Genomic DNA, 18,027 nt, shown 5'->3' with positions numbered 1-18,027 from the left:
TCCAAATTTGATCCCTGCGCGCTTAAATGTGTATTCCTAGGTTATGGTAAAAATCAAAAGGGCTACAGATGCTACGACCCGAAAACCCGTAGGATACACACCACTATGAACTGTGATTTTGTGGAAGGAGAATACTTCTACGACCAATCTAGTAGTCAGGGGGAGGAACCTTTGGCCAATAGCCCAGAACATGACCTCCTAGATTGGCTACCTGATACTCAAAACCACAACTTAAGGGGGCAGCCATCTGGGGAACTACAGACAGGGGGAGAGTCACAGCCAAGTCCGGTCACAGATGTTGGTCCACCTGAGGAAGCTAGCAACACCGCCGGGCCGTCAAATCCTATAATGCAAAACGTCGAACAACGTGACATTGACCAGCCGTCAACCCCGCCTTCGATTCCTGAGGTAAACAGTTCAGATTTTGATAGTATACCTTCGGAAGACACTAACATTGATAGGAGCAACAATGAGGAGAGTGGAACAAGCGGAGGAAGTGGAGATCCATACGAACTACCTCCAAGAAGAACACGGGGAGTGCCCCCTAAAAGATACTCACCAGACTGGAAGGGGAGAAAGGCCAAGTACGCGGTATCCAATATTGCACAGAGTCATCTATCAGAGATGGCTCGAGCCTTTGAAACAGCTCTGTATGAAGAAGAAGACATTCCCCAAACATTTGAGGAGGCTTGCAGACATAAGCATTGGAGGGATGCAATGAAGAAGGAGATAGACGCCCTAGAAAAGAATGGTACATGGGAAAAGTGTAAATTGCCGACAGGAAAGAAGCCAGTTGGATGTCGATGGATATTCACTATAAAAAGGAGAGCAGACGGTTCAATTGAGAGATACAAGGCAAGACTAGTGGCGAAAGGATACACCCAAGTATATGGGGTGGATTATGAAGAGACATTCTCCCCGGTGGCTAAGATGGAGACGGTGAGGACACTTTTATCGGTGGCAGCATGCAAAGACTGGAATTTGCACCAGTTTGATGTGACTAACGCATTCCTCCATGGAGAACTAGAAAAGAACAAAGAAGTATACATGGAAGTCCCACAAGGGTTCTCCGGAGACTTTGGCGAAGGGGAAGTATGTCGACTAAGGAAGACCTTGTGCGGGTTGAAACAGTCTCCTCGGGTCTGGTTCGGAAGGTTCTGCCAAGCCATGTTCAAACATGGATTCCAACAAAGCCAGTCTGATCACACACTCTTCACGAAAAGGAGGGATAACAAGGTAACATGTCTGATTATCTACGTTGATGACATGATTATCACAGGAGATGACATAGAAGAAATCCAGAGGCTGAAGGAAAACCTGTTCAAGGAATTCGAGATGAAAGATCTTGGAGCTCTAAAATACTTCTTGGGGATAGAAGTGTTAAGATCCAAACACGGAATATTCCTAAGGCAGAGAAAGTACATCCTAGATCTGTTGACCGAAACAGGGCTCCTCGAATGCAAGCCCGCAGACACTCCAATGATCCCCAATCATGGTTTGAAGATAGAGGAAGGAGCAGAACTCGCAGACAAAGAAAGGTACCAACGGTTGGTCGGAAAACTCATCTACCTCTCGCACACGAGACCCGACATTGCATACGCCGTGGGTATTGTGAGTCAATTCATGCATCAACCCCAAACTAATCACATGGAGGCAGCATTGAGGATCGTGCGGTATTTGAAGGGTACGGTAGGATATGGAGTATTCCTAGAGAAGAGAGAGGACTTAGAAGTTGACGGATACACTGATGCCGACTGGGCGAGCAACCCAGTAGATAGAAAGTCTACGGGAGGCTACTTTACATTCATCGGGGGAAACTTGGTCACTTGGAGGAGTAAGAAACAAAAGGTTGTAGCCCTATCCAGTGCCGAGGCAGAATTCCGAGGAATGAAAAATGGACTCATGGAGATCTTGTGGTTAAGAAGACTGCTCTCAGAAATTGGCTTCCCACCTACTCGGAAGAGCCAATTGTTCTGTGACAACAAGGCTGCCATTAGCATCTCTGAAAATCCCGTACAACACGACCGAACGAAGCATGTGGAAGTTGATCGACACTTTATCAAAGAAAAATTGGAGGGAGGTATTGTGGAATTCCCATTCGTTCGCTCAGAAGAACAACTTGCAGACATTTTGACAAAGGCCGTTCACCCGAAGGTCTTCAGAGACATATTGAACAAGTTAAGCATAGGAGATACCCCTGCTCAACTTGAGGGGGAGTGTCAAACATACCACAAATAAAACATACCAAAGGAAGGAACGGCATTAAAGGAGAATAATATGTAATTTATTTGTAAGAGCAGATCCTAGAATAGATTGATTGTATACCAAAAATATGTTGTATTCTTCTCCTACATATAGGAGAAGAATCGATGACTTACATACACTGAAATAAACCAAAAACATATCTTCTCCCAAACATGTGTCTCTCAAAGTCCATAAGCTCTCGGTTATCAGCTTGAATAATAAACAGGGGAGTTGTTGCGTTTCGGCTGGAGTTGGTAGCTGAGGCGTAACACACAGAGGTTGGTTCCAAGATTTTAAAGGCTTTTTCAAAGAAAACCTGTGTCCCTCTTTCTAAATTTTTAATCACTGTTACCTAAAAAGAAATGGTAAATCTGAAAACAAAATGACATAAATATATAACACAAAATGTGGTGAGAAATTCAGGTTTTCAGTGGAGATTAATGCCTGATGATCGGCTGTTGAAATCAACTCTCCAGATTAGGGCGCAGTCGTCGCAGAAGAAAGATGGAGAGAGAGTTGAGAGAAAATCAGAGTGACCCGTTTTTTGTTATGACCCGTAATAGGATCCGCATGTTTTTTTATTTTTGACCAGTAGAATTGAAATTGTGGATTTTTAATTCTTTCTTTTTAATCATGGAATTGAAATAATGGAACTGATGGAATTGGAATTGGAATTCAATTCCAAATCCATCGAAAATTACCAAACATCAAAATCGGAATTAGGACTCCCAATTCCAATTCCAATTCCAATTCCAATTCCAATTCCATAGCTTGAATTCCATATACCAAACACAGCCTAAATACAATTTCAGGAAGCTTTTCTTTAGAGCAGTTGGGGTGGGGAGTGGGAATGTGCTATGAGTGTATAAATTAAAGTTTATAATCAACTACTGCTATAATATTTATTCATAAATAAACACTATAATTTTTAATGCAACTTATAAGCACGTCACATGTGCTATAAGTATAATCAACTATTACTATAATATTTATTCATAAAATAAACACTATAAAAAAACGACTAAGAAATTTTTTAATGCAAATTAAGAACGTTATTTTAAATTTCTAAATATATCACCAATGCTTCAAAAAGCATCCTCATATTTCGTGTACCAGCTAAAATTATGGGACGCAAATGGAAGCGTACTAAAAAACAAAAAAAGTAAGATATTTTTCCTCAATTTAAAGATACTTTCTTTAGTGCGTGATTATTTTTCAAAAACATTTCTAACGCAAATGATTACATCTCTAATTTTGTGTCCTTAAAAGAAGTTGTAGTACTCCCTCCGTCCCGGACTACTTGCACTTATTTCCTTTCTGGGCGTCCCAAGTTATTTGCACTATTTCCATTTTTAGTAAAAAATTTCACCTACAGCCGTAATATATGACTTTGCTATACACTCATTCCTTAATCTCCGTGCCGAAAATGAAACGTGCGAGTAGTGCGGGACGGAGGGAGTAGGTTTTTTAGTGCATGAGGACTATAAACAATTAGAAATATGTACCTTTTATTGTTTTCACCTGGGCAAATCTATATATTTTTATTAACAAGGCACCTTTTTGTAAGTATAGATTTAAATGAACACAATAATGTATACACTGAAAAGTAAGTATAGATTTAAGTCAGCCCATTAATATACACAATGGTAGGTAGCATCGTACTATATAATGTACGTACACAATTGCTATAAGAGTTGTATTAGCAAAATTCTTGAAAATTGAAATGAGCTTGTTTGTTAATTTATAGCCTGAAACAAGCCTCTTTTATTTCTATTTAAAGAAATTATGCATTTGCTAAAACACCCTTAAAACACTATTTAAAGAGGGGCGGTGCTGCCTGATTCTGGCCGCTACATTATGTTGGAAATATTGCAGCCTTTACACGGACAAACTCTTGCTATTACATAAGAACAAACTAGAAGGTAAATAAAACAAAGTAAATACAATAAAAGAACAAGATGCAAACTATGGTTTTCTTCAAGTCGAGTCGAGGTATCCCTCTCTTCGCAAGACGAGATACGCCCCGGCTAGTGCTCACGGATTGGCACAACGTCCCCAAAGATGAAACGACTTTTCTCCTACCGAGTTGAAGAGCTTTAAGTCAGCTATCACTAGAACGATCATCTTGCTTCTTGCAAGGAAACACATTCTCAAAGAATACAACATTCCTAGATTCAATTATCGTTCCTTCAGCTACATCAGGTATAGCTGACTTATGAACTAAAAAGCGACATGCGCTGCTGTTCAATGCATATCCAATAAAGATACAATCGACTATTTTAGGGCCAATTGCAACTTGTTTTGGAGGCGGCACTTGTACCTTTGCTAAACACCCCAACACTTTGAGGTATGTATATGAAAGTTTCTTTCCCTTCCACAATTCATAAGGAGTCACATCCCTATTTTTGAGTGGAATTTTGTTCAGGATAGGATTCGCTGTTAACACAGCCTCCCCCCACATGTTCTGGGATAAATCAGAATTAATCAACTCGGTAGGAGGAAAGTCGTTTCATCTTTGGGAACGTTGCGCCAATCCGTGAGCACTAGCCGGGGCGTATCTCGTCTTGCGGAGAGAGGGATACCTCGACTCGACTTGAAGAAAACCATAGTTTGCATCTTGTTCTTTTATTGTATTTACTTTGTTTTATTTACCTTCTAGTTCGTTGTTCTTATGTAATAGCAAGAGTTTGTCTGTGTAAAGTCTGCAATATTTCCTAAAAGAGTAAACTTTAGCTAGACTCGACACCTTTTTAATTTCATTTTTCAAAGATTTATACTAGTAACTATTTATGTACATTGAGTGCTTGATATTTGGATTTGCCATTTCTGAACAATTTAAAATATGCATTGTTAAAAAAAAGAAAAAAAAAGGTGTTTGTTCTCCATTGAATGCAGCACAGTAATTGCGAAATCTTATTTCTCAACAGTCATGAAACTTACTGTACCTAAATGTATATATATGTCCTGAAATTTAATTAATACAGTATATTTTTACAATCAATACATTAATTAATCACTCTGATGTTTAAGGAAGTCAAATATTTTGACTACACATTTTTATTAGATGCGAGTTAGTATTTGTTACTTTTGAATATCGTCATTTCAATTTCTTACATAGAGGCTGTTTGTTTTCCTTACTTTAGGGTTCAGGCTGGGTAATTATTGGTTCTTTGTTTCTCTTATGGCGAGTAAAATATTTAGAGTATCCACAATAGTGGACTAAGCCCTCTCCCACCGCAGCGGTAAAATAAAAAAAAAGGGCTTTCTGGCGCCGCAAGGCTCGCGGCGCCGTGCAATAGGGCGCCGCGGCCACAGCCGCTGCCCTTATCCCACAGCCGTGTCCCTGCCGAGTAGTCGGCCCGCCCGTGTCCACCCCTCACCCCGCTGCAGCCCTCCGTTTCCACCCTTATAGGGTGCCGCAGCTCAGCCGTGTCCTTGGGTGGGCGCCACGACTCCCTATTGTGAACACTCTAAATACTACTAAATGTTTTGAATGACATTTATAAGAGCATTCACTATGAACCTTCTTTTTTTTTCCACATCATCATTTTATCAACAGCCTATCTCCATTCAATGGATACCTTCTCTCTTTCATTTCCACATCATCACTATTTTGTTTTAATATTTTAGTACTTATATAGTATTTAATATGTTATGAAATTAAATAAATTTAAATGCAAAAATATTAATACGCAAATCTTCGTTGTATTACAATATAGGAAAAAGAATACAACGAGATGCAAATTTAAATAAAAATATTATGGAGTATTTATGTGTAAAAAAAATTATGGAATATTAAAGTGTAGAAATTATGGAATAAAAAATAATTTATGTGTAAGGGCCGATCATCGGCCCTTCTTCCACAATGGAATGCCTATTATCGGCCATCACTCATTGGCCAAGGCAGATATATCGGCCAAAGGGAGAGAGAAGGAATGGCCTATCATAGGCCCTTCTTCCCAAATGGTTGGTCGATGGGGGCCGATCGGGAAGGCCTCTCCATCGGCCAATGCCCCATCGACCAACTATTGTGAATGCTCTAAGCTACTATAAAGTCGTCTTATTTAACTAAAATGTAGTCATAAATAAAAGTAATTCAATTCCTCACATCCGAGCTTGCACTCATCAGCGCAGGGGGGATTGATGCTTCAGCAAATTCCTGATGGACAACACCGCGTTCTCTGCCTCCTAACTCAACACGCAACACACGGAAGTTTGACCCCCCGAGATCTAGTGCATAAAAGACTCCTTCCTCATCTCTGGTGTAGGAAAATGCAAATGCACATCAAACACAAACAATACACATCTAAAACGACAAGCGCAAACAACGTTCATCGCCCTTGTTTTAGCACAAAAGTACTTATACAATCATTCTTGAAAACCTAGGATTCATGATCAGACTAAACAACATAGAAAAAGGCTAGCGTTTTGATACGATCATATCCGTATCCCAATTATTTAGTTGCATATTTGATTTACCATATCTTTTCCATATTTGTTTAGTTAGTAGCATTATAAATATGAGTTATTGTTATCACTTTATTCATTCAATCAATTAATGAAATCAGTATTTCGTCCAACTTGGCTTGAGTATCAAGTATAATTATCGTTCCATATCTGCTGCCCAACGGAGAACGTCCGTGGAACCGCAAATCGTGGCCTTTCCTTCGAGCACGTCGAAGGTTCGATCACCTTATCTCTCCGAGAAGTTAGCCATCCGGCCTCGTTACGGAGAACGTCCGTAACAACTGGTGCTTTCATTGAGAGTACTCATCTTCCATCTTCGTTCATCTATATTTCCCAAAAAAAAAAAAAAAAAAAAAAAAAAAAAAAAAAAAATTCAGCCACAGCACTACCACTCATGCCGTCAACATACCATGGCCCATCTACGTCGGAACGGCCGACGAGGGAAGCGACGCCGGCGCTGCATATAGGCCAGCCGCGTCGTCCCGACCAATCAGGGAAGGCTTCGGTCGACCCAATCACTTTAGGGTTTGCCAAATTAAATGCACGCCTCGACAGTATGGATCGACGGGTGGACATATTGGAGTCGCGTATGAACACGAACGACCGGCGACTAGGGAAGCTTCGACCGCCACAACGGCCTGATCCGGAACCACCTTACGGTCTTCCTGAGCGTGGTGGCGCTGATTGGGACAAGCAGCATCGACGTTACACCCAGCCTACGTACCGGCGGCCACAACACCACCAGTCGGATAGGTACCCACCGCCGCCTCCGTATCAGCCGGATAGACGCCGGCCGTACCACCTCCACCAAACTCGTTATCCACTGCCCGAACACTATCAACCCTTCGACTATGGAGAGGTCATTACTCACACGCATTCGCCAACACGAGACGGCGACGGGGAGCTGTGGGATTCAGAGGACTCCATATTAGATGCAGAGCTTTGTGATTCAGAGAACTCCATATTAGAGGCAGTAGCAAAGATACTCATGGATCGTGGCTTGCCTAGTGAGAATTGGGGATCTAGGGAAGGTGATGTAGACGGGGTGAAACTCCCTCCGGAGTTCGTTGGGAATAGGCCGGTGGCACGGCCAGTAGCGTTGCTGGAAGAACGCGTTAGTTGGCGCGAGGGCCGACCAGAGAAGCAATGCCTGGTGCAGTGGGAAGATGATGCGTGGGAGCCGGTTGAGGCGATTGGTAGGCAGTTCCCGGAGGTTCGCCTTGTGGACAAGGCGATTTTTAACGGAGGGGGGGTTGATACGAGACCCCCGACACCAGACGCAACAGCAGAGCAGCATGCCGAGCTGGAGGCGACAACAGCCGAGCAGCATGCCGAGCTGGAGGCGACAACAGCCGAGCAGCATGCCGAGCTGGAGGCGACAACAGCCGAGCAGCATGCCGAGCTGGAGGCGACAACAGCCGAGCAGCATGCCGAGCTGGAGGCGACAACAACCGAGCAGCATGCCGAGCTGGAGGCGACAACAGCCGAGCAGCGTGCCGAGCTGGAGGCGACAACAGCCGAGCAGCTCGACGCAGCGCTTCCGGAGCCGAGCAGCACGACGCAGCCGAGCAGCACGACGCAATGCGTGAATGACCGAAGTGAAGAATTGATTGTGTCGAAGAGATCCTTGAGGCCGAGAGACAAGCTCAAGGCGCCGAACAAGTTCAAGAACGTCCACCAAATCAGCAGGGGTTCGATCAATTGCCGCGAGTTTGTCGTGGAAATTGCTCGTGGTTCCGCCGAGAAGGAAGATCACGGAGATGGCAGACTCGAAGACCAACAAGTTCCATCTTTTGATGAAATTGACCCACCGTGCAGCCCCGATATGAGTAAAGAGACGGAGGAAGAGGCATTATTAGACGATGTAGAGGAGGTTGATTCCATTGAGGAAGTGAAGAAGGCTGCCGTTGCTCGAATGACAACTCCCGGTGTTGTTGGGAATTGTTTTAGTGAAAATGGTGGTGCTTATCTATGTGCATTAGTTGGAAATAAAGTTGCACCGTCCTTTCCAATACAATTGAAGGAGATCGCCTTTATCTGTGGGGATTTGCATGTTAGGGGTGCTAAACGTCGGAATCCTCGATCAACATCGCTCGACACCGATGCGAGGTTGATCCCTCCGCGCAATGACACGTCATGTTTGAGCATTCTTGGAAGCGTTGGCAAGCTTTTTGTGTTGGCATGGAATTTTTCTGACCACATTGGGTCTCCTTTGTTGATTTTTGCCAAAGGTGATAAAGGGAGATATTTAGTTGTTCGATATGTGTTTGATCCAGGAGGAGATGTCTCGCCAAAGTCGGCTTTCAACTCTCTCTATTGCTTCGTGGTTCCCACCTTGAGGACAAGGTGGATTTCAACCGTGGGGGAGTTGATACGATCATATCCGTATCCCAATTATTTAGTTGCATATTTGATTTACCATATCTTTTCCATATTTGTTTAGTTAGTAGCATTATAAATATGAGTTATTGTTATCACTTTGTTCATTCAATCAATTAATGAAATCAGTATTTCGTCCAACTTGGCTTGAGTATCAAGTATAATTATCGTTCCATATCTGCTGCCCAACGGAGAACGTCCGTGGAACCGCAAATCGTGGCCTTTCCTTCGAGCACGTCGAAGGTTCGATCACCTTATCTCTCCGAGAAGTTAGCCATCCGGCCTCGTTACGGAGAACGTCCGTAACACGTTTGCCTACAACAGAGCTCATCATCTAAGCAGACAAGAATCTCCTATTTCACTCAAAACAAACAAGAAAAACAAGGCGTTCCACATTCTTAAAAAAACAGACTTCACAAATTCTCCATCCACATCAAAAAACACATAAAAAGACTCAAGATCTCTCTCTCACACACACACAAACACACATTGAAGCAGAGAGAGGTTATAATTTATACCCAGTGGGGAGATTATCGACAAAACTGATGAGCATCTTGAGCTTGCTGCCACCCTCAGATGCTAAACCAGCATGCATTTCAACAGTCATGGCATCTGCAATCTGCTTCAATTTGGCATCGGGGGTCCCACATTTCTCGTCAAATTCCTTGACCAGCGCCCTCGTCCGGGCCCACCTCCCAGAACTCCTCATCCGCTGCCGCACCAGCAGTGCCGCCGCAGCCACCACCGCCGCGGTGCCGATCACCGCCACCCCGACCGCCACCTTCCCCATAACCGGATTAGGAAAGAAAAGATTAGATGCTTGGAGCTTTGTGGTGCAAGAATCAAGAAACGAAAGAATTGAAGAAATGAGTTGGGAAATAGTCAAATCACGGGAAAATAGAGAAATTGGGGTTTATTCTGGAACGAGAAAGAATGGAAAGGGAGTGTTTAATTGTGAGTGAGTTTTCTTTAGTTTCAACTTTTAAGTGTCGAGGTGGAAAGTCCGCCATTGATGCTCTGTCTCCCTATTTTTGGGATAATTACATGTATACAAAATGTTTTACTTTCAATTTAATATAAAAATATTAAATTTATATATTTCATATAAAAAGTTTAATTAGTATTATAAAATAATATATTTCATTAAGTCTCTACTAACACCGTTACTTCCAATTACATCATACATACAAAAAGTTTCATCAATGTTTCAAATTTATACAAAAAAGTTTAAAATTAAAACTTTTCATTAATTATTTCAAACACAGATTAATTTAATACTCACAAAAATGAAAAATACATAGAAAAAAATCACCACACCTCACCATCAAATTAGTGAATTGCATTTTATTGTCGAAGCTTTCTCATGTAACAATGGAGAATACAACCAAAAAGATATTGAATCTTTTTTTAAAAAATTAAATATTATGTATTTGAAGCTTAAATTAGTCATTTTGTAAAGATGAAATATGGACTTATTTTATATTATGTTCTATAAAGAATACAATAAAAATAGAGTAAATTGAGATATAGATTTTTTTAAAACCATGATCAATTGCTGGAAGAATTGATATTGACTGTTATTTTTTAGAGTGGTTAATTATATTAAATCTTTAATTATTCTTTTATTATGATGATAAGTTGGACAAATTATAAACTAACTAATGATGTTTAAAATATTTAATGGAATGTATTAATTTAAAACACTAAGTAAACTTTTGTATAAAATATGTAAACTTAATACTTTTTGTATTAAATTAAAACAAAGGTAAAACATTTTGTATGAAACATGTAATTACCCCTATTTTTGGAGATCTTCATTTCTTTTTGCTTAATTTTGATGGATTATTAAATTTAATTCCTCTATTGCCAAAGGAATTAAGGAAATACACAATTTTATCTGAATAGTATGTTTGCTTGATATAAGTTGTATTGCAAGTAGTTAATATAGTAATTTAGAAAGTTTAGCAAAAAGTTTCACAAGCTTTGGAGAAAATATTAATTTTGTTAATTTATCAATAAGAAAAGTTACTTATTTGAATAGCGATATAATTACACGTGATATCATTATCTATCGCACATGTATTACGTGAATGTGAATATATAATATAAATAAATAAAAAATGAAATAGCACTCCAGTCTCACCAATTACATAGATAAATATGATTATTGGTAATTTACATACATACTCCATTTAATAGGAGGGCTAACCGTTGACCTTTTAAAACCAGAAAAGTATGAGTACACAAGCTATTGACTAACTACATAAATAAATATACTTGTGAATTGTGATATCATCTTGGTTCCAAATTCCAATCCTAATTAGCTTCTTATCTTTACCTTCTAAAAACTATCGAATCTCAAATAGAAGTCTCATTTTGTCAATTTCGTCTGGTCCATATTAAAAATCTCATTTCACTTTTACTATTTTTAGCAAGTGGACTTCACATACCACTAACTTATTTCACTCATATTTTATTATAAAATCAATATATAAAAATAAATCTCACATTCTATTAACTTTTTCTACCACTTTCATTTACAAAGTCAAACAAACTTAAAATTCGTGCTAGTAAAAAATGGGACTTCTGTTGAGGACCGGAGGGAGTACTCATTTCTTTTTTTTTTTTCTTTTTTTTTTTCAAAATTAACTTCATATATTTATATCATATATATGAAGGAGAAATTACAAATCAACTCCTACAAAGATAAATTACGCCACCCAGGGTTCGAACTCGAGACCTCCAGGATGGACGCGGTATCCAGCATCCTTTACCGCTAGGCCAAGGGGCTTGGATAGGGAGTACTCATTTCTTTCTATACCAATTTTAATATTAGTACTATCTCTGTCCTATAGAGATAGATTGAATTTTTTTTGTTCGTCCCATAGAAAAAGCTCATATCTATTTATGGAAACTTTTTCTCCTCTTTTACTTTATCATCTATGGATCCAACCATCTATTCTTTTATTCCAACTAATTTTTCTCCTCAATTAAATATTAAAATTTGTATCATTTGTAATTAACCTATAATTCTATTAGACAGAGGTAGTAGTAAATTATCACTAGCTAGCGCAAATAAACCTCAACTTGAACATCATTAGCCAAAACCCAACAAATACACATGACATGCATCAAATAAAAACATCCAGTGTAAAACCTCCAACCAATTAAAGAGATAACTTTATCAAAAACTCATGAAATCATCACACATGCATTGCATATACTGTACAGTATAATATTCAAACAAACCCTCCAATTCATTGAACAAACCTACAACACATATAAGACCAAAACTCTCAAAATCAACTATCAAAACCAAACCTCCAAACCATGAATTCTAGTTCATCACGGTGGCTCTAAAGAAAGAGTTAAAGAACAGGCTCACATGAGCTGCAAAACACTATGATACAATTACAATGCCCTACGAATCTAATGTACCATTTCTTTAACTGTTTTTTATTTTTTTGGGGGATATCATAGCCTCACATGAAGTGCTATTCTATCTATTTACTCTCACTTCTTCACTAAAATATTTAATTTTTCTTTCTTTCTTCTTCCCCCAATAGGAAGTATGTCTTCAAAAACGTGAACTTGAAGAAAAAAAGAGAAGGAATAAAGGGGAAGAAGAAAGAGAAAGAGAAAGAGAAAGAGATAAATTAAATAATACTATTAATGAAGAAGAGAGTGTAAATAGACTGAAATGTCCTTTGTGGCCTTGAGAGTATTTACGCCCAAAAAAATTAAAACAGTGAAAAAGTAGTTCACATGATATTAAATCGATGTTTATGGACCTCAAATACTATTTTGAAATGTTACGGACCAAAAATGATACATTGGCAAAGTGCGCGGACCAAAAAAGATATTCCCTCTTTATTTTAAATTATATTTGGTGTAATTTTGTCAAATACTGGGGATGATTTTTAAGTTTAGATATAGTAAATTAAAAATAAGATAAAAAATTTTGGATGGCTAAACTAGCAAAAATGAGATATATTAGCAGAGGGGGTAGTGATAAAATGTAAACTCTATATATTGTATAAACTCTAAACTTTTCAACACAGTATCAACACAACGTCAACACAGTGGAAAATTTCAATATTTTGATGCAACACAATGTCAATTCAGTGTCAACACAATTTCAACATAGCATCAACCATTGACACCGTGTTGATATTTTTTGTTGCTATTTTTTGTCATTTGTTGACATTTTCTAATGATCCAGATCATAGTTTGAAGTTTGTACAATATTTAGAGTTTGTATTTGATTACATCCCTTAGCGGAGGTTATCGGGAGTAATTTTATTACTGAAAAGTATCATATTACATCCAATTTTCAATGCCAGATTGAATTATTCATAAAATGTTCAACATTCGAAATTTCAGGTATTGACTTATTGTTATGATTGCGGTCAAAGTTGTGTGTAATTATTATTATTACAACGAGACCTAATTCTGTCATTCATAATTCGTTCGATCCCCTATTCAAATTTCAAAACTTGAAAATCTTAGTTTTGCATATTTTATGGAGTAGTATGTCACATCGTTGACTATCTTTATCTCACTCTGATCATCACTACTTCATTGCTGTTGCATGCAAGAAATTCAATTCCTCCAAGGCTCCGTTTGGTACCAAACGGAATTGGAATTGGAATTGGAATTGGAATTGGAATTGGAATTGGAATTGGAATTGGAATTCTATGGAATTGAATTGGATGGAATTAAATTACAATTCAATCCAAATCCTTTATTTGGTATATTTAAGGAATTCATATAGAATTGTATTACAATTTCAAATCTTATGTTTGGTAACTCGACATATTTAGAATTGGATTTCATCATTATAAATAACTGTCCTTTTGACATTCAACCGTACTAATCGTCCACTGAGCTACTTCAACAAAAACGAAAGAAATGAGAAATTATTCAAAACTCATGACTATATTATACATAATTCAACTAAAAGATGACAATTAATAATCTACAATGCTTATATAGTTATATCCAATAAAAAACTGAAGAAACAATGCAGCCATACATAGATGTAGATGTGAATGCCAACTAACTTAATCACAATGAAGAATTTCTTTGCCGGGAAGTCATTGCTACGACCCACGCTGAGCAAGATAGCCATCACCAGCAACATGAAATAGACAATCCAACAGTTTCCAAGATGAGTCGGGGAGGCTTGGTAACTTCATGGAGTTCTGTGCAGGTGATGATAAAGTCTAACGTAAACCTACAAAGGGATACGATGCATGATTACAGAACCATTTGCCTTCCCATGGAGTAGATTAATCATACTCACTCTCTCGTCTTTCCTTTCTCTCTTTCTCAAACATAGTTATAATCATATTCCCACAAGAAACAAGGGATACTCTAGCTTCTCTATTTTTTTTACACACACACATTGGAGTTCGTGATACATTCGGCAAGCGAGCTAACCCTGACACACAACCCCTCATAGCTCGAGGACTAGCCCTGACACACACAGCCGCGCACCAGCCTGTGAACAAGCCCCTCCTCAGGCGCGTTCTCTAGCCTCCTGTTGTACATGATTAGGTGAACTAAGCATCTCACTTTCCACTTACTAATGTATGTGGATTGATGAAAATTCCTCGCAGCTTTCTGCTCAGGGGGACATAGTGATACGAGTCTTTAGTTTAGGGATTATTAATTAGTTTAGATATATTAGAGATTTGCATATCTTTTCTTATATTTGTTTCTTGTTCCATAAGCTAGTATTCTAGTCTTATAAATAGGGTAGATTGCTATCTTTTTATTCATTCAATCAATATATGAAATTATCATTCATTTGGCTCAATTGAGTAGCAAACAAGAAACATCTTCTAAGGTTGCCGACGAGGCTGATCTCGCGCTCAACCGCCCCTTTTTGCCGTCCAAGTCACGACCCAACGTCGGGCGCTCGACAACGACGACATCTCGTTTCTTGATTTTGTGTGGAAATCGACGTTAAGGAGGACGGTCCTTAACAACTGGTGCTTTCATCCAGAGCTCAGCATCCTCCGTCTGCGTACATCCATATCCCCAAATAAATCACCACCATTTCTACCGCAACCACGATTCAGTCCGTCAACATGTCATACGACTACGCCGGCTATCGCCGTCGTCAATACGACTTCCCTCAGGCCACACAACCATTCCGTCCCTACCAGCCGGCCCAACCTCGCCGTGTAACCAGTTGGGACCCTCCGAGCAGCCGGGTGGAAGTACTCCGTCCGTCGTCGTGGCCCGATCCAGAATCACCCTACGTCTCACACCACTTGGATCCACCTGATCGTCGCCCACGACCGAGATACCAGCCCATCGGGTACCGCGATCGCGCGCAAGATGCTTGGCCCCGACACCTAGGTGGCTACGTTGAGAGGGGTGGCCACCTATCTGATCGCGGAGATCATCATACCCAATTAGGGTTTGATCGCTACCCGCCAACCACAACGCAGCGGCACCGCCCAATGTGCTGGGACCCACCGGCTCAACAGCAGGACCGCGGCTACCCGACCGTTGACCGGCCCCGACCTCGCCCTCGCGAGGAGGTGGGAGCGCGAGTCCAGCCCGCCTCCCACCAGCCCCGGTACTCCACTGAAAAGCCAACACGGGACCTGTACAGTCAGTCCGCGCGTGTGACCAGTCAAACTCCAGAGCAGCCACGCCTGCCACTAATACGGGTGTCCCAAGCGGAGAAGTCAGAACGGTCCAGGTTGGGTCTCTGCTGGCACTGTCCCGAGAAATGGGTGAGGGGACATGTGTGTAAACAACGCATTCTATGTTATGCGGATGATGGGGAGGAGTTTGAGGAGAACATTCAAGATGAGAATTTAGTCGAAGAGGAGCTTGGTGATTTTGAGGACTCTATATTAGAGACAACAGCAAAGAAGACCAAGGATCGTGATGCCGACAGTTCGGATGCAGAATCTGTATCAAATGTTTCCATTAGATTGCCTAGTGAGAATCATGGATCTAGGGAAGGTACAGATGGCAGACCCGAAGACCAGCGAGTTTCATCTTTTGTGGAAATCTACCTACCGCTCAGCCCCGATATGAGTAAAAGAATGAGGAAGAGGCATCATTAGACGATGTAGAGGAGGACAATTCCATGGAGAAAGTGCCGAAGGTCATCGCCTCATTCCCTGTTGTTCAAGTGCAATCCAAATCTATTGTTGAGAATTGTTGGGGCAAGAAAGGAGATAGTGCTTACACCGGTTTGTGCATAATTGTTGGTGTCTATGTGGATTTGAGTATCAGTGATGTTACAAGTATGAATCATCGATCAACATTGCTCGATACCGATGCAAGGTTGATCCCTCCGCGCAATGACATGTTGGATTCAAACATTCTTGGAGGCGTGGACAAGCTTGTCGTTGTGACGTGGAAGTTTGCCGACCACATTGGGTCTCCTTTGTTGATTTTTGGTGGAGGTGAGGAAGGGAGAAGTTCAGTTGTTCGGTATGTGTTTGATCCAGGAGGAGACGCCTCGCCAAACTTTTGCTTTCAACTCTCGTCCTTGGTTCGTGGTTCCCACCTTGAGGACAAGGTGGATTTTAACCGTGGGGGAGTTGATACGAGTCTTTAGTTTAGGGATTATTAATTAGTTTAGATATATTAGAGATTTGCATATCTTTTCTTATATTTGTTTCTTGTTCCATAAGCTAGTATTCTAGTCTTATAAATAGGGTAGATTGCTATCTTTTTATTCATTCAATCAATATATGAAATTATCATTCATTTGGCTCAATTGAGTAGCAAACAAGAAACATCTTCTAAGGTTGCCGACGAGGCTGATCTCGCGCTCAACCGCCCCTTTTTGCCGTCCAAGTCACGACCCAACGTCGGGCGCTCGACAACGACGACATCTCGTTTCTTGATTTTGTGTGGAAATCGACGTTAAGGAATTAGGTCCTTAACACATAGCTAGCTCCAACCACTTCAGTTTCTTCCAACGAGCTTCCCTAGCGGGTGCAAATCCAGGGCGTGTTCTGGCCTGAACTCGTGCCTTGTCAAAATACCCATAACTAGATGTCTCTGCTCAAGACAGACACATCATTTTTAATAACATGAGTGTGTCATAAGGAAACGATATCTATCATTATCAACAAAGTTCTCAAGGGAGAAGCTTACCCCAAAATAATGCTAGAGATCTTCAATTCTATCACCATGGCCCAAACTCATCTCCTAAACTACCAGAGCACTTTTCTAAATGATGGCCTGGAACATGATGGTTATGCTACACATGGCGGTCTTCTCACTCTTCCATTCTTTTCATCTACCAGAGCACATCTTCTAACATGATTGTTCTGCATAGCAAAAATGTAGCTTGAGGGGAGGTCGAGTTGAGAACTTTCATCGACAAAGAGTGTCAATATTAAAGATTTCCGAAAAAATATAAAATTAAAGCAACAACAAAAATTTTATAGCCCTCATTTTGCTCTCAAACCCTAATGAAAATGAAATGTAGAATATACACAATCAATGATCGATGATCCATTCCATAAATTCAACAACCCAAAGTAAAATGAATCAAACTAACACAGTGTTGCGTGCTGAGCTATAAGAGAGGAATGGGTGCACGCAACAATTTGACGTGGGAGAATAAGTTGAGATCCAGATAGAATAAAGCATGTGTAGCATCCGATGTGGCGTGTACAAATGGGGTGAGGGAATGGCATTAAACGGTAGTGATGGAAAAGGGAATGAGTTAACGTAACAGAAGAGGAGCTGTCATCTATTTAGGGAAAGAGGGCCACTCCATTTTATTCATGCAATGTGTGTGATTGTTCACAAGGGCTAAGGATCCAGGATCCTCGGCATTATCTTTCATTTTGTGCCTAGTGTAACAGAGAGTTCTTGTTGTTCTTCGTTATTTCATTATCAATAGAAAATCGATTCCCTTGGGTGTCATTTTGGTGTGTTTATGTGGAA

General features: G+C 40.2%; 1 protein-coding gene across 1 annotated transcript; it reads right to left on the bottom strand.

Moving 5' to 3' along the window:
* Nucleotides 1-6,312: 6,312 nt before the first annotated feature.
* On the bottom strand, nucleotides 6,313-10,102 carry LOC121789231 (hexokinase-2-like). The gene is made up of 2 exons (XM_042187734.1): nucleotides 9,609-10,102; nucleotides 6,313-6,503 (listed from the first exon to the last, which is right to left on the bottom strand). The coding sequence occupies exons 1-2, from the start codon at nucleotides 9,878-9,880 to the stop codon at nucleotides 6,341-6,343; spliced, it is 435 nt and encodes a 144-aa protein (XP_042043668.1). The 5' UTR covers nucleotides 9,881-10,102; the 3' UTR covers nucleotides 6,313-6,340.
* Nucleotides 10,103-18,027: the final 7,925 nt, after the last annotated feature.

This window comes from Salvia splendens, unplaced genomic scaffold (genome assembly GCF_004379255.2).
Source record: "Salvia splendens isolate huo1 unplaced genomic scaffold, SspV2 ctg179, whole genome shotgun sequence".
Classification (NCBI taxonomy): Eukaryota; Viridiplantae; Streptophyta; class Magnoliopsida; order Lamiales; family Lamiaceae; genus Salvia; species Salvia splendens.
This window is presented reverse-complemented; position numbering and strand designations above follow the sequence as displayed.